The 24,713-nt window shown below is 34.8% G+C and overlaps 1 protein-coding gene across 11 annotated transcripts in view; it reads left to right on the top strand.

The window, feature by feature from the left end:
* LOC129751133 (formin-binding protein 1-like) overlaps nucleotides 1–24,713 on the top strand; it is a 243,688-nt gene that overhangs the window by 187,992 nt on the left and 30,983 nt on the right. For all 11 annotated transcript variants that reach the window (XM_055746453.1, XM_055746448.1, XM_055746452.1 and 8 more), the window contains exon 2: nucleotides 9,143–9,258. In XM_055746453.1, the coding sequence (XP_055602428.1) occupies nucleotides 9,143–9,258 (116 nt within the window). The remainder of the gene's footprint in view (nucleotides 1–9,142; nucleotides 9,259–24,713) is intronic.

Here is a 24,713-nt window from a genome sequence, read left to right as displayed (position 1 = left end):
GGAATAGAACATGAATGTATGTATGTATTTACTATACACACCGATATTTATCAAAAACTATCGATAAAATTAGTTAATCGAATGCCTAAAAAGTAGCAAAACCTCGAAGGACGTAACTTATATGGTTTAAAAAATAGTTTTTTTACTATTTATTAAATTTTTAACTCTTGAGAATCTGGAATTTATGAAAGTTAGTGGCTACCGTGTTATTTCGTTACAAAGGGTGGGACAATATACCAAGTTATTCTGGGATTCTGAAATTACAGATCATAAGTGTATGAGCTAAGGAATTATGTACGTTTGAATATTTTGTTATCATCTGCATTAAGAATTTATAAAGAAAAATCAGTATTTTAAAAGCAAAAATTCCTGCTAAGAAATGTTCTAAAAAATTCGATTTTTATTTTAAATTGAAAGTTATTATCGAGATATACAATTTGGATTAAGAATTCAGATTCAGAATTTAGACAGAATATATGCCAAATCCAGCACCCAGAACTTACCCCCAAAATCACACCAGTACTTTAGACGAGAATCTAAATAAAATGAATGCTTAGTAAGAATAAGATTCAATGCAATCAGTAGTTTGAGGTTAGCATCAGAAACTAAAATTAAAATTCGAATTCTGAAACCAAATTAAAAATTAATTTCTGATTTATGGATCAGTAATTAAATACCAAATTCATCATTCATGATTATTATTAAAAATTTTAGAAACAGAGCGCAATAGTTTTATTCAATATAAGGACAGTAAAAATATATAATATAAAAAGGTTTTGGTTGGAAGTGATTAAATAGCGCATTCAAAAGTGTTTTTCAAACCGCAAGACGAGATCGTGGAAAAATGAATAGGTTGTGGGATTTTCGTTTTCAGTTGAGGTTATCAGAGGAATATTTAAAATTTATTAAATAAAACTGTCCAAAGAAGAAAAGTTTGAAATTGAGAATGAAAGTGCGTAATATTTTGAGAGTAGCTGAAAAATTAAACGGGAAAAAAAAACGGGAATTATTTGTGATTTAGTTTCCATTAAACAAACGTCTTGAAGTTGTTTTGTTACATACCGCGGATTACTGCGATTATGATTTAAATTGATTAACTGTTTTAGGGCGAAAAAAAGTGAGAGGACGTGTTTTCTGGAACGGGAAAGGGGTTAATTTTTGATATTTTTTCGAATATATCTCCGGCCGAAGCAGTATCGCAGTAGCATCACTAATGATGATAGTGATTATCAACGAGAGCCAAAACCCGGTGAGCCAATTCCAATCTTTCGCCTTTAAGTTTTTCTCACGTATGTACTGGTGCATGGTTTTTAAATGTTTACATTTTCATAACGTTTTTTATTTCTGAATCATATAAGGTTTACATTTTTAATAAGTTAACTGAATACAATCACCTTCTTTAAAAAATGAAAGTTCATCATTTGCAGAGAGGTTTCGAAGTAATCTCACTATCATATACTTGTAAAAGGGTTAAATATTTGAAGAACCTTTCGAGCTCTTAACAGACCTCGAAAGGTTTATTGTTCTATTAATGTTTCCGTTTCTTTTTTATTTTCAAGAGCGAGTAAAGGCGCTTTATCCTTGGTCTAAGACCAGAAATGATTGTACACTGAAATCCAAAACAGTTCAACGCAGAAAATCCAAGTGATTTTTTAAAAATCTGTCATCAAATATATCAAACTTTTAAAAGAATTTTTAGTCTAATGTTTTGTGATTTCTGTGTACCAAATAAATCATTTCCAGCCGATGAAAAATGGTTCTAGTAATTGGTGAAGTTACCTTATATTTAGCATGGTATTTTCATCACGGAGCATTTTTCTTAGCATGCTTCCAACGATCCCCTCTGAAACGTATGGTACTGGTGGTCCACGTTTCTTCTGTTCCTGTGTTCCAGATGTCTCTGCGTTCTCTGCTCCATGGTAGGCCCAACCATTTTATGTTTTTGATCAGTTTGATGTTTTTATGTTAAAATGATCAAAAACATGAACAAAGACAAGAAGAATAATAATACACGCTTATTATTCTTTGGGACTCAGACATAAGTTCTGGCTATGGAAGTACGATTAGTGATTAGTGATTAGTGATTAGTAAAAATATATAATATAAAAAAACAATTTGTTTATTTTTTGTTATATTCGGCAAAAAGGCGATTAAATCCTAGCATTTTTCATTGAAATCCCGGCATACGAGCCGGGCCGGACTTTTCCCAAATTTTGTATTTAGCATTCGGTCAAATCTGGGTAAAACCGGGAAATCTGGTAAGTTTTTTATTAACTCCATGTGACCTAGGCGAATATTTTTATAGTTTTTTCAAAAATTTGCTAATTTTTTTTAAAGTACTCCCGAACAATTTGTTTTTTGGCCCACCAGCCAATCTCATTTAAGAAATTTGGCCAGCCTGTTGAAAATGTTAGCCACCCATGATCTACATTAAATTCTTTATTGTTTAAAAAAAAAACAATTAGGGTTACAAGAAATTCAGAATCACTAGATTCAATAGTTTTGCAAAAAATGAACTAAAATTAGATTGAGTTGTGGTTTTTTATTTACAATAAATTGTTCAGATCACACCTTATTCTAGTTTATTTTTTCCCAAAACTGTTGCATCTAGTGACCCTAAATTTCTGGAAACCCGCATAGTTTTTTGCAAACTAAAGAAAAATTCATTGTAGATCATTCCATCAGAACATTTTAAGATTTTAAAATCAATAACTTTCTTTTTATTTATTTTTTTTTTTTTTTGAAAATAGGACGGAAAATCTGCCAGTGTTGCTAGATTCTTTTCATAAAAATAGAATGTTCTATTTGGGACGTTATAACTATTTTCTCACTACTCCTATCGCTTTGCCGTCTTGAAAAAACTTGTAGCCAGAGAATTTTCCAGTAGGCTCCATATATTGGAATTTCGTTTGCATCGCGTGGGAAAAAAATAATCAAGATAAATGAAAAAAAGTAACATTCTCCGAACAAATTTTTACATTTTTCCATACAAAATTTCAAATCAACAACTGCGTACCCTAGTTAATATCATTGACAAATCTCCAAAAATGCTGTCGTTTATTTTGACCAAAAAGGAAACTTTTCAGGCTCCAGGCGTTTTGAAATTCGAAACAAGTTGCAATTAGACACACCTTAATACATAATTCCCTGAATTTTCAGCTAAGTTTTCTTTTTTATTTGAATTTACTTTTGTAAAATGAATGATTTTTTTTTAAATGACAAAGCTAATTCAGAAGCAAAACTTTGCACTGCTCAATTTTGCAAAAATATTATGAAAACGTTCATGTTTGCTACCCTTTTATTTTACTGACGTCTTGGTTGTTTTTTTCTCTTTATCGTTCGTATTCGTAAGCTCGTATGTTTGAGATAAGTAAAATTACCCCTATAACCTCATAAATTGTCGCAAACTATTTTTACTGATAAATTTTTGTGTTTTTTTATATTTCCGTGGTTTTGCAATCTATTTTTTTAACTGATACCTACCAAACATTTTGATGAAAAACAATATTGTTTCTATAGTTTGCACATGTTTTTTTTAATAAAGCAGTGTATGCAGCAATTTCACTTACAATTTACGCTGGCACAAATTTGAAATAATTCTTTTGTCATTTGGAGTTGAGGCATCACGAGGCGGAGAGGGGATGATAAAAAATAATCCAAATTTTCAATAAATTGGAACAAATAAGACAAAAGCTAGCTTGTTTGCAATAAACTTGCATACAACCTACACCGCACAACATCTAAAAATCGAGTTATTTGAGATCGAAAATTTGAAAAAATCTCAAAGTTGATACAATTTCCATTCTCCACAGTTAGACCTTCGCTATTCCAATTGTTTGAATTTCCGAAAAATTATCAAATTTTTCAATAAAAGAAAAATATAATATAATACTTTGAACTTTATTTATTTCCCCCTTCTGGATTTTCGGAAAAATCGAAGGGAGGTGACAAAAGAAGAAGTTGAAATTTGTTCCGGCCTCATTCAGTTTTGAACCCCCATTTTTCTTTTTTTTTATATTAATTTACATACAATTTACAGGGAACTTACTTGATGTTTTCAATAACAATAAATTTTACAGAAAATTTAAGTTTTGAAAGAATTAAATTTAGCATTACTTATACAGAAAAACAAGCTTGAAGGCTTCATTTAGTATAACTGTTATATTCATTAAAATTTAAAGGTTATTTCTGTTGCCAGTTTATTTTATTTCTAAAAATTCATATTTCTGTTCTGTTTTTACTTGCAGGTACTGTTGTAGAATGATAGTATTATTTCTGAAATTTATCCCTGTTAAATTTTCTGGGTCCTGTAGTTTTTTTTTGTGTTTATTCATAAGATTCACATAAAGTTCGCATCAAATCAAAAGAATAAAAAGAAAGTAGCAATACACGGTGTGTTTATAGAAGATGTTTAAAAGAAAAAATACAGTAACTCTATTTTTTTAGAAATGGAAAATTTAGCCTTTTCTGAATCATTTTCAGGCAAAATTATAATATTTGGTTGGTGAGTCCCCATACGTTTTTTTTTAAGATTTGTAGTCCATATTTTGAAAAATTTTTCTGTATAACTATTCCAGTGCAATGGAAAAGTAACTTATTTTTGCTTAAAAATTGAAGTACTGTTGATATTTTGGAATTCAAGATCAATAAAATTATAAAAACGATTTTTTTAAAGAGAAATTTCAATTTTATCGACGGTTTTAGACCAGATTAGTGCGTTTTAATTTTTTGTTTTTATGGAATGCTATGGTGTATTCAAACCAATGATTTCTATAGTTTTTACCATTATTGGTATGATATTGTAGGAGTTATGATTGTTTGCTGTAAAATTAATGCTTCATTAAGGTTCTATTTAATTTAAGTGTACAGTAGAATAACTAAAATAAGTAAGGGATGAACAAAATATGAATAATCTTACGCGCTGCAGGCTAGGTTGCTATCGATCATTTTCAATTTATTTTCGTCAACAATACTATTGATTTTTGTATATTTAAGATCGACAAAAAGATTCGAATTTTTAGACTAAATTTATCCATTAAATAAAATTATTTCTAAAAAAAACAATAAAATTTAATTTTGAACAAAGAATTCAAGAGATTATTTAAATAATGCAGTGGGTTGGAAACCGTAGAAGCTTAGATTATTCAACCTTAACAGTAATGTTATTTGAATAAAATGGAATAATCACAGAGTACAGCAAGGTTACAAAAATTGGGCCAGAAAATGATAAAAATAAAAAGATTAGAGGAAACTCCAGGCTTATAATGATCATTGTATCAAAAGACAGTAACAAGCAAAATTTAAGCTAGATTGAACTGCTGTAGCGATTTGTATTCAGTCTGAAGTGCAAATGGAATTTTGTGACATTGAAATCAAAAGAAGTATAAAATCTTATTTCTCATCAAAAAGAGTTTTTAACGGATCGTTCACTTTTGAACATTGTTTTTTTAAAAGCTTAAATTTATACAAACGTTTCTACTCCAGATCGCATCACGATAAGCGTTTTCACAAAAAAGTTATAGCGCTTCCTATTGTTAATTGATTTTCTTAATCATTGAGCTTTTTTTTCTATTTAATTCCCTCCAGTGTTGCCACAATCAGAAATTCTAAAGACAATAGATTCAAATGGATTCATTTTATTCTAGATAGTTCTAATAATTTCAAATAATTTGACCCTCTGCCCCCTGGATCCTCTTTGAGACTGCTGGCAGGATTGCCAGCCAATGTTCAAATTTCAGGATTAAAAGATACTTTTTAAGCATTTTTTACGTTTACGCTCTGTAACTTGTTTTTTTAAAAATGTCAATGTTTTTGATGACATTGTTGAGTTATCAGTTCAATTTAAAAGTATTGAAAGTTAAAATTATGATAATTAGAACCTCTGAAATTATAAAATACTGAAAATATATTTATGTTTTGAAGAATTCAAATAGAAAATTTTCAAAAAAAAATTGTATGGGGGGTCACCGACAAAATATTTTAACTTTTGGTGAAAATGAACCAGAATAAAGCTCTACTTTCTGCCCATGCAAAAATAAGCGTTACTGTATTTTTTTTTCTTTGTCCTTCTAGAATATTTGTAGCCTGGACAAAATATTCTCTATGTGAAATACAAGTTTTAAATTTGTTTTGATATCTTTTGAGGCAGTTTTATGTTAATTCTGAAGATGTTTCATACGACGTAATGTAAGCTCACGCGAGAAATAATCTTAAAAATTGCATGAATCAGCAATTATTTAAAAAAAATTTCGAAAAAAAACTATGTTTTCAAAGTCATCAATTCACATCAATCAACGATGAATTCCTATTTCAATTTAATTTTGATTTTAATTTGCAGAAGTTTGTGTACTTTTTTTGAAATTTCTGTTGCTTGGTTTATAAATTCATGAAAAAGGAATATATGAATCCATTTGATAGACGAATTGGCAAAGAAGTCGAAAAATTTACGTTTACGTAAAGTAAAAGTGTTTTTGTGAAGCTTATTATCCTTACATTTCTTATTTTTGAGATTAATCCTCTCAAGCAGTATAATAGAAAAAAATTCTCCCAATGTTGGTAATATAAATTAAGGTTGCCAGATTGTCCGGTTTTATGCGGGTTTGCCCGGATGTTTAATACAAAGTTTGAAAAAGTCCGGTCGTCCGGCCCGGTTGCCCGAATATCTCTGAAAAAAGTCCGGATTTTGCCCGGATTTTGTCAATTTGCCAGGATACTGCCCGAATTTTTGGTCGACAATTTTGAAATCAAATGTCCGGTCCGGATACGTGCTATGAAATTCTGGCAACCTGCATATAACTGGACATATTTTGGGTCAATAATTTTTTTATGATATTTTCATCCTTTTGGGATGATTTACCCCAATTGGTCAATAATTGAACTCTGGAAAACGTTGGAGGATGCTCTGCCAAAAAAAATCAGGCCTTTTTTGAAAAAAGTATTTACGCGACAAGATATGAGTGCAGGTAAGTTAGTAAAACGCCTAAATAAATAGTGTCAAAATAAGAAACTTGATTAAAATTTTCAATGTAAGTGTTTCGTAAAGTACATATATACAAAATTCTAGAACGATGTAGGTTTTTGTGCACAATCACCCTGAAAACATTCTGGAACTTTGAAACAGCTTGTATGTCCGCAAAAATTTCAGTAAAATGACCTCATGTATCCTATAATTTTGTAGGTGCGAAATTTCAAGCTTGGCATTTGAATACAAATGCCAAATGCCAATTCAACTAAGATTTCCATGAATGGTATAAGAATTATTTTTATCAAAACTGTAAATTGTCTTTCGTATTTGAAAATATTTTCCAATTACCTGGTAAAGACGTTATAAACAGAAAACAGATGATAGTGATCCAGTATAGGATTGCGATATGACAATTTTTCCAGAACGCAGTTTTATATAAAAAGGATAAGTGAAAAAAAGGCTGATCTCCCTTTACTGCTTTTCCTGTATTTTTGTTTGAATCACACTGTGTTTTACATGTAAACTTACCTTTATCCCTTTTGGCTTTGCGTAGCAATTCCTTTTTGTTATTTTTACATATATTTTTCGGTCAAATGTCATAAAAAAAAGATATTTTATTGATGTGATAAACAACGAGAACATGCATCGCACTATTTTAACAAAGAAACTTGGAGGTATATTCATTGAATTTCAATCAGTTTAAAAAATTTCAACTTCAACAAAGGTGCCAATGTTATGAAGTGTGATGATGGGTTACAATCTACTCATTTCATCACAACCACCATTGGTTCGATGATGGATTGCCTGTTTGTGCAATCTGACTGGTACAACATTTCAAAAGGTCATATATCAAAAAGTCGCCTTTAAAATGTATCGAAAGCGAAAAAAAAAACGGTGAAAAGCAACTGCACCAACCCAACGGGGCCCCATAATTACGGGTTATCTGACCGAATTTATGTCGGCGCGGTTCAGCACTTTCCACTGCAACGGCGATATGGCAGTGCAACGAAGGTTTATTTTTATTGTTATTTTTTCGATGAACCATTTTTCATAAACCGGTAATGGCTACCGTGCGTGCGTGTGTGGCTTCTGAATTACTACTCTTAAACATCGCCATTCTTGGAAGAGCGGGTCTTACCGAGAATGATCTTTGAACTAATATCTTAAGCTATGGATAATTTTTTCGCTTTTGGATGGTGGAAGCACCAGCTTCCTCATGCTTGAACTTATTCAGTCTGTGCTGTTTTTTTCTGTATTTATATCAATCATCCATAAGACAACAACCCTGTCAAGGTTGAGGGAACTTGTAACGAGGAAGTAAATCGATCGAAGTTTTTGCATCTTAAAATCAACCATTTTTATCAAATTTGTGTCTTGTCTTGACTGTTAAAAACTTGTTGTAAGCAATCCAACATTTTTAAATGTTCAACCTTTTCCCATGGAATTCCTAGTAGATTTCCATCATGGAACCTTCCATTTATTATTTTACCCTAATGGACTTCTGACACTTGAAATCACTTCACAGCTGTATCCAAAGCCATTGAAATATTCTGTACTGAATCGTTTGACCGCCAATTGAAAGGGCGTTGAGCACGGAATTACGACTGATCTGAAGTACTGTGTTGACTGACCTGAAAGGCTGCTACATTCATTCACTCGCAGGGGTAATCAAACCCCGGCTCTCTACTACTGTTTATTTCTGTTGGTCAGATTTGAAATCGCCAGTTGCAAATCCACTTGAAGCATGGCGCCCACTTGATGAATATTTCCCCGCCAATTTCACACAAAAGATAGCGCTAGAATGTTAATTTTTGCGCGCTGTGATTTTTTTTCTCATTTTTTAAACACATTCTGTTGGCTGCTGGCAGCCTAAATGATATTCAACGAATTCTGTTGATTTCTATCAAAAATAGCACCTTTTTGCTGGTAGGTGTGCTATCATCCGTTTTTGTTTATTGTTGTGTTTTTTTCTGTGTATTTCTTTCCACTCCAGACAGATTTGGTTAGACTTTAAAATGTTTAATTTACATATTTATGGCTCCACACCTCAGAGAACATTTTTCCATCCAAATCTGTACACTTTAGAAAACTTTAACCGAAGCCGTTCCAGATTTGGAAAAAAATGTTTATCAAACACTAATTTGTTTTTTTTTTCGTTTCTTCCTTTCCTTTTCACAGGATCAGTACGAGAACCTAGCGACACACACACAGAAAGGAATCGATTTTTTAGAACGCTATGGAAGTTTTATCCGTGATCGAAGTGCCATCGAAATCGAATACGCCGGAAAGCTGAGGTAAGTTTCTTCTCGAAAAAATTTCTCTCCTCAATATGGCAACTTTGATTGAGTTGGTTTTCCTAAATGGACAACACGAAAAATGGTCCAAGGCTAGACCCGGGCCGGAGAGACACTTTTGATTAATGAGTTTGAATCTCGAACCGGAGCTTGTTTTGTGGGAAGGTCACCTTAAAGAGGGTTAAAATTAATAGTGCCTGAAAGGAAAAGAGTTTATTTTCTCCTCTGTGAGGGCGGATTTTGTTTTGACAAGTGATCCTTCCTTTCTTTGATTCCTCGATTATCTTGAACATTAATTTTTCTCTCTAGTTGATTTCATTGTGTAAAGGAATCCACTGGTTAGCAATGTTTAAAGGTACACACATTCATAACTGTCCTTTAGGTCGAGGAAAAATGACCTTAATGGGTTAAATTCCTATAAAAAAGGAAAAAAAATAACTATCCTATTTCTAATTGAACTAAGCTTTATTAAATTTTATTCTACCACAGAAAGATTTTTTGAAAATAAAAAACATCACATGCCAAATTTGATTCCATTTGCTTCATTAGTTTTCGAATTATCTAAATCACTTTTTATGGGAGCCCTTACGAATATGGTCTTAAACCATAATTTAAACATTCCTCATATTAAAAAAATCCTTAAAAACAAAATTTGGTGCTTTTAACCCCGCAATTGGAAAAGGGAAGTGTCTCAAACCACCATATAAACATTTCTCGCACACAAATACCTTCCCATGCTGAATTTGATCCAAAGTTCTTGGTAAGATCTCAACTCATGCAATAATTATTTCATGGGAGCCCCCTCTCTCCTTCCCTACTGAAAAAAAATGGGAGGAGTCTGAAATCATAGAAGCATTTCCCATACCCAAATACCTTGAAACCATTTCCAAATTCTTGATTTAGTTCTCAAGTTATGTAAAAAATTGTATAAGATTTTCCATTTCTTTTTTTCCTCACTTTATTATGGAAACATCATCGAGAAACATCATACGAGAAATCGCACCCAAATATCTTCACATGCCAAATTAACACATTGCGGACCAAATACGATATATCTCGTTTTTTTTCGCTTGACGCGAGTGCGCTTCACTGAGAAGCATAACTCGAATATGATACATTTTATAAAGAAACTTCATTCTGCCTGAAGGAGGTTGGCGTTTGTAATAATCATAGCCATTTTTTCGTACCCAAAATCCTTCCATATCAAATTTGGTTCCATTGGTTATTAAGTTCTTAAGAAATACAACAACAAAAAAATAATATGGAACCCCCTCCTTCCTTCTTCTCGTCTCCCTACAAGGCGGAAGGGTTTATAACAATGTTAGAAAACTTATCTCGTACCAAAATATTTTCCCATGCCAAATTTGATTCCATTCTTTTGATCAAATCTCATTTAAGCCAACAAAATTCTATTAGGGTTCCATGTGAAGTTTGGTATGGGAGTTTCACTTCCTTCCTATATCCCCAATGAAAGAATTAAGGGGTTTCAAATAATCATTCAGCCAATCCTCGTATCATATGCTCTACCATGTCAAATTTGGTTCCATTTGTTTGATAAATTCTTAAGTTATGCAAAAAATTGGGAAGGAGCCCTTTCCCTATCTCCCCACTGGAAGGAGGGAGTGGTATTAAATATCGATAGAAACCTTTTTTGTTCTCAAATATACTCCCATGCCAAATTTGATTCCTTTTGTTCGATTAGTTCTTCAGTTACGTAAAAAAAAATGAAGAAAGGACCCCTCTCCCTTTCCTATTTCCCTATTGGAAGGAAGGATGGTTACTCATAAAAACATTTCTCATTCCCAAATACCCTCCCATGCCAAATTTGTTTCCTTTTGTTCGATTAGTTCTCCAGTTATGTAAAATATTGTATGGGAGTCACCCTCCCCTCTTCATATCTCCCTACTGGAAGGAGGAATGGGTGCAAATATTTATATAAACATTTCTCGTACCCTCATATCATCCCATGACAAATTTGGTTCCATTTGCTTGATTGAAGCTTTTGAGTTATGTAAAAAATTGTAAGAATGGCCCCTTTTCTTCCTATCTCCCAACTAGAAAGAAGGAGGGGTCTCAAAAATAATAATTGAATCATTAACCGTACCCGAATACCCTCCAATGCTAAATTTAGTACCATTTGCTTAATCGGTTCTCAAGTTATACAAGCATTTGTCTTTTGTCTGTAAGACCTCCTCCCCCCCTTCCTGTAAGGGGAGGGGTCTCAAACCATAATAAGAGCCTTCACTGGCCTCCAATACCCCTATATGCCAAGTTTCATACATATAGATTCATTAGTTTTCAAGTATATAGGATACAGACAGACAGAAATCCATTTTTGTATATATAGTACCGTTCATAATTGTATAGAAATTGAAAGCACGCGGACTGTCACTTCGACTTTGACCTTCCATAACTTTTTACACTTATGATATATTTTAATCAAATTTTCTGCGTTTAATAGATCAACTATCAAACTAAGGCTATGATCATTTAGTATCCGGGCAGTTACAAACGTGTGTATTTTAAAAATTATTCATTCGATCGAAAAACTTGCTATGAAAGAAATGAAGGCGTTAATATGACATTTAATATAAAAATATAAAAAAAAATATTTATCAATGATTTCAAGAAATACTCTTACTTTTTCATAAAATCTCTTTTTTATTTTTGCACACTGGTTTCAATCATGTATTGATCTATTATTTTTACCATAGGGGCAAAACCTTTGCAAAATCATGATATTTTACACAAACTTACCTGGAAAATGCAATTGGAATCTGGCTGGAACCTTTTCATGAGTAGGCATCTCGAAGAATTTGATCTCTTAAATCCGGTTCTAACAAAAATTTCTTTGTCCATCAGAACACATCTGTCACATTGCGTAAAAATCGATTGCACAGATTGCGACCTATTGAACTGCTCACTATTAGTTAATTACATGGTGTCTACTATAGTAGACTATAGTCAGGCATCACTTTTTGCCTGCCGAAATTGGATCGATTGCATTATTTAAGGGGTCTGCATTCAGTTATCCCCAATAACCATAGTATTTTTACCCATATTTGAGATTAAGGGTCTTACTCCAATGCTTGGTTTGAACTTCGTGAGCACTCTAGAGTGGCTCCTTATACTTCTTAATCATTTGGTCCAAAAAAAAATCAGAAAAAACCAACAGTTTATGAGTTTTCAAGTCGACAATGAAGAATTTTCGAGGCCCAAAATGCGCAAAAGGCGCAATTTTGTGCAAAATTATTTTTACCATATCTTTTTGCATCATAAATATCTCAAACACACGTTAACTTAAAAATCAGGCAAAAATAGACAAGATATTCCTTTTCATAACCAACTCAATGCTGTTAAAGTTTTGCATATTCGATGTCTAGTAATGTAGATATTACCGAAATAAAGTGCCCGGATACTAAATGATCATAGCTTTATTATACCACAAAATTTGAGGTTTTTGGAATTTGTGTGGCCTGAGATACAGTAATTCTACGAAAATCGGGCTTTTTTGGACTTTTTCTCATTCAAACTAGAATATCTCAGAAACTATGCAACATTTTTCATTGAAATTTTGCAGAGTGATTTTTGAAATGTTAAGTTAGCATGTCTGAAGTTTTTGAAAAGATCTATCGGTGAGATCAAAAGTTACGCGAGGTACAATATTTTAAGCATGAACCTAAAAATGCGATTTCTATAGAATTTTGAACGATTCATGAGAACAATTTCGTTACCATCATCCACAAATTATTTAAAAAATGTCTGGCAAAAGCAATGAAGAAAAGAAAAAAACGGAATATGTTGGATTGGATTATGAAATCAAAATCTCGCGTTATTGTTTTGATGTTTTGGTTGAAGTAGATTTACTGGTTGTTACACATAAAATAGGATTTTCCTATGGAAACATTCATCCATAATTTTATAGAAATCGCATTTCGAAGTTAATATTGTACGTCGCGTAACTTTTGATCTCATGGATAAAACTTTTCAAAAACTACAGACATGCTAGCTTTATATTTCAACAAACACTCTGCAAAATTTCAATAAAAAATGTAGCGTAGTCTCTGAGATATTGCAGGTTAAATGAGAAAAGTCGGATTTTTGGAGAATTACTGTATCTCTGGCCACACAAACTCCAGAAAGCTCAAATTTTGTGGTATAATAGTGTAATAGTTGATCCATCCAACGCAAAAAATTTTATTAAAAAATATCATCAGAGTAAAAAGTAATGGAAGTTCAAAGTCTAAGTGACAGTGTGTGTGCTTCTATTTTCTATACAATTATGAACGGTACTTTATATATAGATTTCTTAGAAATCATACAAAATATTATTAAAAAACAATATAACACGGTTTAACTTCTTAATAAAATCCTCGCCTCTTGTTTTTTAACGCCTAGCTGGCAGATGCTCGCCCAATGAAGCTGGTATGTACTTTATGGTGCTGTTTAAATTTAGAAACTGCGTGTGGGTTAATCGCTACAAGTCACCGGAAACCATCTCGTTAGTAGTAAACTTAAGACGATCGCAGCCGCCAGGCTGCTGTTGTTACCAATTTATTTTGCACTGAATTTCGCACTTTTTGAGCGGGTCGCTGCCTCTGTTAACCCCTTCGTCTCACAAAATTGTGAAGGAAAGTTAAAAATATACACAAACAAGCCGCCTCGATCCTCCAACACGCCTCCACCATACTAAATCACGCCCCGTTGAGATCTGATGGAGTGGTACCAACAACCCCGTCTCCGCGAATCCACCACATCTAACCATGTGTCGTCACTTCGGTCGGTTCATTTGCCCATTTAGATTGGAACCTTGAAGATGATTCCAACTTCCAAGTCCAACGGTATAATTATTTCGTAGAATGTAGTTGTAGTTCAACAACAGCGTTCACGGAAATTTATCACCCCGGCCCCCGGTCGGAGATGATGAGTAACATTGGGCAGATAAATTAGTGGGATGGGTGCGACAAAAAAGTGCAATGAGGTCGCTCCGACTTGAAATTGTAGCGAGGAATTATCGCTGCTCTAGTTAAGTGGTTTGGGCAACTTAACAGAGTTCATTTATTAGTGTTCCCCACTCGAAAAGACAAAAATTGAATTCTCGGATTACCTGTAGACGAAACATTCATTATCTTTGAGATTGATTCTTATATCTATTATATAAAATTATCTTGTAACGGTGTTTGTAGTACTACTCCTCCGGAATGACCCAAACGATTCGAATGAAATTATTTTTAGAATATTCTGTAGCCATGCGAATCGGTTTATATCGAATAAAAATGACAAAAAGTCGCATCAATTGTGCGTAGGAATAAAATTTGTAATAATTTGAATCAAATTAAAGTCATGGCATCCATTTTTTTGAGATTTTTTGTACTTTGGGCGCCGGGCAGGCGGTTTGTTTTTCGTCTCCATGGTCGAGGCGTCGCGAGCAAACGATGTGAGAGGATAGTAACCATGGCATAGCATACTCATTAGTGGGAACATTTGGGCGCGTATTTCTCAACCAGACATACTGTCAATGCACGTGGTGGCGCTATGAAGCCTAGATGTGATTTCTTTTTCTTTTTGATTCCCATCTCATTTCTACAGCACATATTAATGAATGAGGCCTAGATGTGACCCAGATTTATATTTTGCCGATCGAATCAAAACCATTTAAACGATTTTAAATATTAAAACTGTTTTGGTTTTATGTTAATTGAATCTGCAATTGTTGTCTTAAAAACATGAAATTAATACTGATGCATATGAAAAAATGGTAGACTCTTTGCGGACGTGTGAAAAAAAAGGAAGTGGGAAGATTGTATGATTGTATGATTGTATGATCCAATACGCATAGAAAGTTAGTTTTAATATATCGATACCAGAAAAAAATAAGATGTTTTTGACAGGCAGAGATCGAATTTTTTTTTTCAACATGTACAAATGTACTTAGCTGAATATGTATAAAGCGCCTTTACATTTTTAGAACAACAATAAAATCCGATGTAAATAAACAGACACACGAGCTGAACAAGAGCCAGTCCTTTAAAATTGAGGATTGGAGTATTCAAAGGCCGAATGCAGAGAACTTTTTTATTTTTTGCAAGCATATGTGAAAGTGTTCAATAACAATCTTCACAAAAAGTGAGGATGTACATCTTCCGGAAGAATTTTCAGTTAGGAAAGTACACTTAAGCAAGTGCAAACTTTCAACATTTACTGAGCATGAATGGTATGTTTTGGTTTACATATTTTGGCTACATACAAGAGACTTTTTTGAAAAATATTTTTTTGATTGATATTCCGCTTAAATCAGACTTTTTCGATACATGTTAATGATCTGAAAGTGTTGAACATAATATTAACTTCTGTCATTTCACATGGTGAAAAAAGTTCAAACCCGCCTTTTTACCATGAAACATCTACTTTTGAAGAATTTCCTCTCCAAAATGATTGAGCATTAGGTGAGAAAGGTCAGAAAACGGTATCCCGTGTGTTGAATCTGAAGAGGATTTTCAAAATTATCAAATGTCTTTGTAAATAAAGGTCAACAACTTATTCTGCAAAAAAAAAAACAGATATATGAAATTTGATAACACTAAATGGATAACGCATTAAATTCATTTCAAAGCCTTACTACGCATCTATGGAAAAGTTCAGAAAAAGCATTGTGCTTTCCTTTACTTCATTGAACGGGACAAATGTCAACATAGAAATAGTGAGTTAAGATTTAGTTATGTTACAAATGAAAATTGATTTGTTTTATAGATTTACATATTTTTCTTAGATTTATAAAAGTTCAAATATGGTAAAATCGGTTTGCACTTACCCCGGTGTATCTGAATTGAAGTTAAGATTGAAAGTTTAAAAATAGAATCCAAAGAATTGTTGATAACTGTTACGCTTCTGCGCACAAAAATCAACACTTTAAAGTTTTGAGCGATGTTTATATAAAAAATTAAAAAAAATTATGCATACGGCATACCACCGTCGAAGCATGAACAGATTTTTTTTCGATCCGTTCATATTTTGTAAACCTCATTTTCGATCGATTGTTAATGAACAGATAGAGTCAGTAAGTTTAAATCTTGAAAAGTCTTAAGAAGGACGCTCAGCATAAAAAAGGAAAACTTTTAAGATTCAGTCAAATAACAAAATTTAGGATTTTTTTTCTCCTATAAACCATTCTTTTCCTTGATTCATTGGGTTACAGCTGATCCATATGAATTTAGTTTGCACTTTATGATCAAACAAATAAAAATATAATAATTTGCAGTAAAAAAAGGTCTCCAGATTCCAAACCATGACAAGTACTGTCATCGCTTCAAGTTGTAATGTGTCATGTCTACAAGTTTAGTACATGGCGAGAAAAATCATCAACATGATTTTAACAGGGAAAGGTATTTGGGTACAAGATATTTACAAACCTTTCTACATTGCAGTGTGGAGAAGAGACAAAGGAAATTCCATATAAATTGCGTTGAATAGCTTGAAAACTTTTTAACCAACCAGGACTTCCATACAAGTTTGTTGGCATAAATCGAGAACTCATCAAGCAAAAGGAAGAGTGGTTGTTTGCGTACAAATAATTTGAGATCCTCCCTTATTTCTGGGTGAAGTCGGAGATAAGGTGTCTTTGTTCATATTATATTTCGCACAATTTGAAAACTTATCAGACATATAAAGCGAAATGTTAAGCCATTTAGATACTAAAAATGATTTTATAGCAGTTCGTGAGCACTTCTTGCATTGGAAAGGGGAAAGGGCTAGAAGTTTATATCATTAAAACATATATTTTTATGAACTCTATGAAATTTATAAGAATAGAGTAAAAGTTTCACATCTTGAAAAACAAATTTAGAGATAAATTTTAAGAAAAAAATATTAAATCATCTTTGTACTGAAACACGAAACTCCAGTTAAAGCTCTCTTTTTCAAGCGTTTGCTTCTAAATTATGTCGAAATTTGGTTTGAAATGCTGTCTAAGAAATAAAACTAGATTTCAATTATTTGAACAAATTTAATTCATTTTTGGAAAGTGTAGCAAAGCACACTGGGTCAGCTAGTTATTGTTATAAAATCATTGATTCGTATCAGATTTCAATCTTCTAGTCCCTTTTGTCGATCAAGAAAGAAAAACACAATTAACTCCACACAGTACATGTTCTCTTGGTTTTGGTCTTGGGAAGTTTTATTATAGTTTATTATTTCTAGGCCTGTTTGAAGTGAACCAAATAGTATTGCCTGTTAAAGTTTGGTTTTTAAGGGAACATTCAAATTGAAAAAGAAAACGAAAATTTATGTTGAAGATAACACTTAAAAAATCAAAACCTGCTTCAGTTTGTTAAACGCTTAAGAATAATCTAAAAAAAGCATCAAAATTTTAGGCTGGAAAGATCTTTTTCCAATAATTGATTGCGATAAAAGGATGAACAAAAGGGGAACAGCCCATTTAAATAGATACACCCCAAAAAATAGGTTGCGGAAGTTTAATACTGACCAAAGCTATCCATGTGTCGAAAATGCGCTGAAAGGTGCATTGCGCCAAATATGATATGATTGTTTTCCCGTGACTGGCATAAAGACTCGAGCTCTTAAGCAAAATGATGCAGGACCACTACATACAAACATTCGGGCGAAACAAGAAAAAGAAATCTATGAGATTTACACCTTATTGGATAATTCATCCTAGAAACAAGTAAATAAAAAATGTTACCGGCGTGAATAGAACCCACATCAATTTTCTACCTTCATCTTGCCCATCCGACAGCTTAACTAGTGTACTAGTGTAACTACGTCAATAAGTCACACAAACGTATCCAATTTGCAGATCATAGCTTGTGGGGAATCGCGGGCCACATTTTGTGGGGTATCTTGGGCCACCTATATTTTGGTGTTTTTATACAAATTATGAACATACAATACGCTTTTCCTTATATCAAATGAAGAGTTGTGAAAAATATTTTGTCCATTTTTTCCAATGCAATGAAGACAAACAGAAATCCTATATAAGGAATTTTGCCGAAATGTTCGCGAGCCAGGAATTAGGAACTATTCTATCATACACAACTCTTTTTATTATTCCCTCATCTGAAATTGCTTCAAAATGACCTAATGAATTATGAAATTTCAGTTTTGGGTCCACAAAGACAGTTCCTGGAACGATTTGGAACTTCTTTGGGCTCGCATTGATCTCGGTGACCGGAAACTGTACCTATGCATAGTGTACGTGCCTCCTGATCGCTCTAGTGACCTGGCTGTAGCTGAGTCTTTCTCGCGCTGCCTCTCCAAAATAAGCTCAATTTGCTCTCCCGAAGATGACATACTTGTTATCGGTGATTTCAATATGCCTGGCTTAAAATGGTGCCCCTCCCACGGTGCCTTTTTGTTCCCTGATCCTATGAGCTCCTATTTCTCGGCTCCTTCCAACATCTTCCTGGACTCTTTGAGCACCGCGACTCTTCGTCAGATCAACAGCTTCGAAAACGAAAACGGCCGTATGCTAGACCTCTGCTTCATAAACGAAGTCTTCAGGAATCCGACTATAGATTTAGCTCCCGCCCCTCTCGTCAAAGTTGTTTCTCATCATCCAGCTTTAGTGGTCTCACTCGATGTCACTAACAATAACGCCCCCGTAGAGGAAACTGCTTCCTTCTACCAGGACTTCAAAAACGTCGATTACGAAGCTATCTCCCTCGTCCTAGGTTCCATCGAATGGGAGAACGAGCTCGATCTTTCTAACCCCAATGCTGTCGCTGCGACTTTCTCAAACATACTGAACTACATAATCGATCGTCATGTTCCGAAACGTATCTTACCTTCCAACCCTCGAGATCCCTGGGTCACTAATCAACTGCGACAATTGAAGACGGCTAAAAACCGTGCTCTTCGATACTACAGCAAGCACAAGTCCCTCTGCACAAAAGAAGAATACCGAAAGCTAAACACGGCATATAAAAAAAGCAGCGGCGTTGCTACCAGAACTATCTTCACCGGCTACAGCGTAATTTTAAGACCAACCCGAGATCTTTCTGGAAGTACGTCAAAAATCAGCGGAAAGAATCCGGGCTCCCGTCTCAAATGTTCTTGAACGGCCACACAGCAAACACCGATCCTGAAATATGTAATCTTTTTGCTGAGAAATTTTCAAGCGTTTTCACAACAGGATCCATTTCTTTAGAGCAACTGGATACGGCTGTAAGAAATATTCCACCTCTTGATTCTTCCTTAAACCGTATCTCATTCGATGACGCAGCCATTTTGAAGGCGACAGCTAAGCTCGAAAATTCATCATCTACGGGTCCGAACGGGATACCAGCTATTTTCTTAAACGTTTCATGCCACATCTACTGACTCCCATTAGGCATATTTTTCGAGCTTCTCTGGATTTAGCAATTTTTCCCTCGCTTTGGAAAGTAGCTTACATGTTCCCTGTTCACAAATCGCTACATTGCAATCGCTAAACTCGAACGCTTAGGATTCTGTGGATCTCTACTGGACTGGTTTCGAAGCTATTTAACGGGACGAAAGTTATCAGTGCAAACTGGAAATTACTTTTCAAGACAGTTCTCCGCTTGTTCAGGTGTGCCCCAGGGAAGCCACCTGGGACCGATAATTTTTGTCATCTATTTTAACGATGTACTCACCCTCTTGGACGGCCCAAAACTTGCGTATGCCGACCACCTCAAACTTTTCCACATAATCAATGGCCAAGACGATATCGATCTTTTGCAAAGGCAGATCAACACCTTCGCTCACAGCAACTGCTTGCCTCTGAACCACAGCAAATGTGCGGTCATTTCATTTTCCCGCAAGGGGAACCCTCTTCACGCAGAGTACACTCTCGGGAATGTAACCATCGCCCGAGTGGACCTAGATCATCGGCTGGAGTTAAAGACTCATACGAATTACATCGTTGATAAAGCATCTAGAAGTCTTGGCTTCTTATTTCGCATAACAAAGGAGTTTAAAGATGTGTACTGCCTAAAAAGCCTGTATTGCAGCATAGTTCGCTCAACTCTCGAATATGCATCTGCAGTTTGATGCCCATTTTACCAGAACGGAGCTGAACGGATAGAGGCTATCCAGCGGCGCTTTATATGGTATGCCCTGCGACACTTGAACTGGTTAGATCCGTTTCGTTTACCCAGTTACGAAAACCGTTGCCGCCTGATTGATTTAGACACGCTTCAAAATCGTCGAAACGCTGCACGTGCTTTAATCGTAACGGATCTCCTTGCGTTGAGGATTGACTCTCCCACGCTACTGGAGGCTATTCCCCTTAGTGTGCGGCCCCGAGGATTAAGGAACCAAAATCTGCAGGTCTATGTTCCAATCCGGCTGAATAACTTCGGAGCCAACAGCGCTCTTATTGGAATTTTGAAAACTTTCAACCGCTTCGCCGAATACTTCGACTTTGACGTTTCAAGGGCTACTTTCCGAAGACAAATTTTAATGGTTTCGAGAACTCTGTAGATTTAAGTAGTTTTAAGTAATTCACCATTTTATTAAGTTATCATTAGGATCAACATGTGATCCGTTGATGTTTTTACAAATAAACCCAGACATTCATGAACTTTGCACGTTATTTAGTCAATTTGTGATTGGTGGCCCACGTTTCCCACAGTTTTTTTTAAATCCAAAAAAAAAACTTTTTTAAACAGTTAGAACTCGGGAAATGCATGTATTAAAAAAATTAACAAAAATGCCTAATGATACCTTAAAAATGTAGAAAACCTTTCTTTTTATCTTTTATAATAAAGAAGTTATGAAGCAAACAAAAAAAGTGGCCCATGATACCCCACTCTCCCCTAATTATTGCAAGAACTCAATTCAATCAATTACTATGGACGACCTGTATGTGGTCGTGTGCAAATTTTTATTCCAATCTAATGTTCAATATCGCAATTGTTCATATCATTGTGAAGAAAATTTGCACATGAGTGTTTTGAGGGACGAACAATTGATTCCAGGTGTCAAATTTAGAGTCAGGAGTTGGCCAAAGGGGTCGTTAATATTAACTTTTCACTGTTATTATACACGGAATTAGGAAGATTGGTACACCGAAGTTTTTATGGACGAGTAATCGGCTTCAAGTATTAATTTTCATGTAATGGGCCGGCAAAAGGGGTCGTCCATACTACACAAATACTGTTTCAGCGATATTGACGTTATTATACATTGGATTGAGATGAAAATTTGCGCACAGACGTTTTCAGGTACGGGCAATCGACTCCACCTATAAAATTTTGTGAAAAAGTTTGGAAAAAGAGGTCGTCTATATATACTGTTCACACTTTTTGCGATTCACTCACTCATTGTCAAACTTTCTCATTGTGCGGTTTCATGGTTCGTCGAGGGAAGGCATCCAACCTTCAGAGACCTACAATAATTGACAACCCATTCCGCTTGCAATAGTCTCTTCAGAATAATTCTAGCTGCATCCCTCTGTAATACTTATTTAGTTGTACATCTTACCTGTCGTCCACTTATGGGATTCGAAGCGAAAAGTTTCTTGTCACTACCAGGATTCGAACCCAGTACGCCTGGCTTACCAGACCGCTCTGGATCCAAAACTTAAACTGTTTGAGCAAAAATTATTGCACTTTTGGTTCAGTACCCTCAAATGAGTAAAAAAAGGGCATTAGGAAAAAAGTATGTCAAAAGAAATTTGTAAAATACCTTCCTCCAAGGACCTTCTCGGAGACAGACAGTTGAACGACATCAACGTAAATTTAACCTAGTTACTTCGTCTTCTTCAGGGACCCGCAGATGTTGCCAAATTTGCATTCTACATGTGACACCAGACATCAAATTCGCAATAAGCTGCCTGCCATAACCTGCGCACTACTTTAAGTTGAGTATGTGTAGTTGAACGTGCTTGCGCTGATGTCGTAATACTTACTACCCATCACCCTCACGTTTGTGCTGCTCTCTTTTTTGCAAATCATTTTATGTTTTTGTTTTCCTAATAACGTGTGTTGTCCCACACCATCATGTCGGTGAGATTGGGACACTAGTTTATCGTGTAATTTCGCATCGAGTTCATGAATCCCCCCGAAAGCCAGACACAACACCGTAGCGAGAGCAGGTTTATTTAATGTTTGTCTGTTGACGATGATACTACCTACTAAGTATATGGCATCAGAGCGAAAACAAAAGTTGTTCTCGATTTTTTTTTGCTTTTTGCTCGTCAAAGCTTTACGCATCACGTCTCGCGCGAGATACGGGAACAAATTTGAATAAATAAATAAACATGAATTGTACTCGAATCGGTGCGGGCGCGCGATACTCGAGGAAAGGTTACATTTCCAAAAATAAAACCTACATATCAATGTAAGATATTTGTCACTTTCGGACAGCACCGCTCTTCACAAATTAGCTTCAGTTTTGCAATATTTTGACAAATAATACTTGGCGCTCAGTTGAGTAGCATACTGCGTACAAGTGGCTTACTCATTCGCGATTGGTGTCATTCGCTTTTTTTCGGATCTGTTTTATGACCGGTCGTAAATCAACGCACCTTAGCCAAGCAAATCACAATCAACAAGCGCCGTAAATGAACGGAGCAAGACGAAAAATATTTTATCGTCACACCTCCAGAAGATCGATTTAGGCCTGGGGACAAAAGAAGGTGTTAATGGTCTTCTAGTATTGCTCTTTAGAACCGAGATTACTTCATTGCGTGAACCGAACAACTCAACGAGTCAACTTATTTATTTTAGCTTAGCGCCCACGGTTAGTGCTTAAACTTTTTTTTGCTGGACCGAAACGTTTTTGCTGTGAGTCAGAGGAAATTCTTCTCGGCTGTTGCAGAGCTTAGTCCGCTGCTGGACGATTGTTTACTTATTGGTGGTCTCAATGAACTGCTCAATCAGTTTGTTTACACGGCATGGTTTCGATGAATGAAATTTGTACCTGCATTGCTCATATCCATTTTCGCGGCAAGAAAGTTCATTGATAGTTTGTGTAAACAAACCGCGATTAATGGTTTCATTGATTCAAGATCATACTGTTGCTTTTTCTCAACAGAGTCTGCAGATGAATCCTTGACTGAGAGAAAATGTAGCAAATATTAAAGCCAATTTAATAAAATGTCAATCGAAAAACTGGAAAAAAAACCGGGAATTTTAAAAAGGAAACTCACTGGCCACCCTGAGAGTAGGCACAATTTTCCCGTATTTTGAGATAACGTGCCGCTTTTGAGCCTACCTCTTTTCTGAAGGTAATCTTAGTATAAAGCTTGCCAAAAATCAACTCAACGAGCCAAAATTGGCTCATACGAACGTGAGTCAGTATATCCCGATCGAGGGAAAATAATTACAATTTTTGCTCCGAATTGCAATTTCTAAATGTGCACAAAAAAATCGTGACGTGGTCGAATAATAACGTTCAATTGATAATTGTAAATTCGTGAAACGAAAATTTTGAATCGCATTTTTAAGTGTTTTACTTATTCAGCAACCAGTCCTGCGTGCATAATTATGAACCTTCTTAAAAAAGTACATTTCTTTTCCTGAACGGCCTTTCTTCCCACACACACAAATAGAAGAAACAACTAAGTATTAAGCCAATGGTTCTGGTCATTAATCCCGATATACCCTCGGCTAGGCGTTGCCCGATTTCGGTTCTTTTCTTCTGGGTAAATGCGTGACTCCTGCTCAACATCATGTGTGTTCGTTCATGTATCACGTCATTCTCAAATTCCGTGGCCCGGGGATTCCGATGATCTTGAACTGTTACTAACCATAACACCGAAATTGGAGAACGTGGGGAACCGCTCATATCGGTTTAAGTTTCGGGGACATACACGGATGACTTCATCGTTCACTTAATAGTTGGAATACGGTTGATCGGTTTTCATGTGATTAAAAATCTTTAGAAGGTCGCATTTGGAAACAAATTTTTATTCGTTCATTTTTTTTTCAAACCTTTTATAAAAATGGGGCAACCATATACAAGAGAAGAAACTTTATGGGTTTGAAACGTTTAGGGTTTTAAGGAGCCAAACTTTTTTACAACCGTATTCTTAGCTTAGTACATTCTTCTTGAAAAAAAAGAAGATATAAAGGAAAATATTAAAATGAAAAGGATTAAGTATAGACGAATATTGATAGCTAGAATAATTATTTATAACAATATTAAATTTCAAATTCTAAATCAATAAAAAACGGATTACCAAGATCGTTATTCCCTTCCCGAAAATGCTCATATAAGACAGAACTGATTCGAGTTACTCAACAACGTTTTTAGGGCCCACCATCGGCAATCGGCTAAGAAAAAAAGGGTGGTTGACGAAATTTTGCCAAAGCGCACGACAGAACTTGCAACACACAATCTACCGTCTACTTAAGAGGAGGCAACAGCTTCAACTTCAGCAGAATTCACTTAACTAGCTGCCTGCTGCTACCTTGAGAGAACCAAACGACACAAGCATCATAAACTCTTTCCTCATCTCGTTCAGATTGGCAGCG

This window comes from Uranotaenia lowii, chromosome 3 (genome assembly GCF_029784155.1).
Source record: "Uranotaenia lowii strain MFRU-FL chromosome 3, ASM2978415v1, whole genome shotgun sequence".
Classification (NCBI taxonomy): domain Eukaryota; kingdom Metazoa; phylum Arthropoda; class Insecta; order Diptera; family Culicidae; genus Uranotaenia; species Uranotaenia lowii.
Note: the sequence above shows the minus strand (reverse complement) of the source record. Positions and strands in the feature narration are given on the sequence as shown.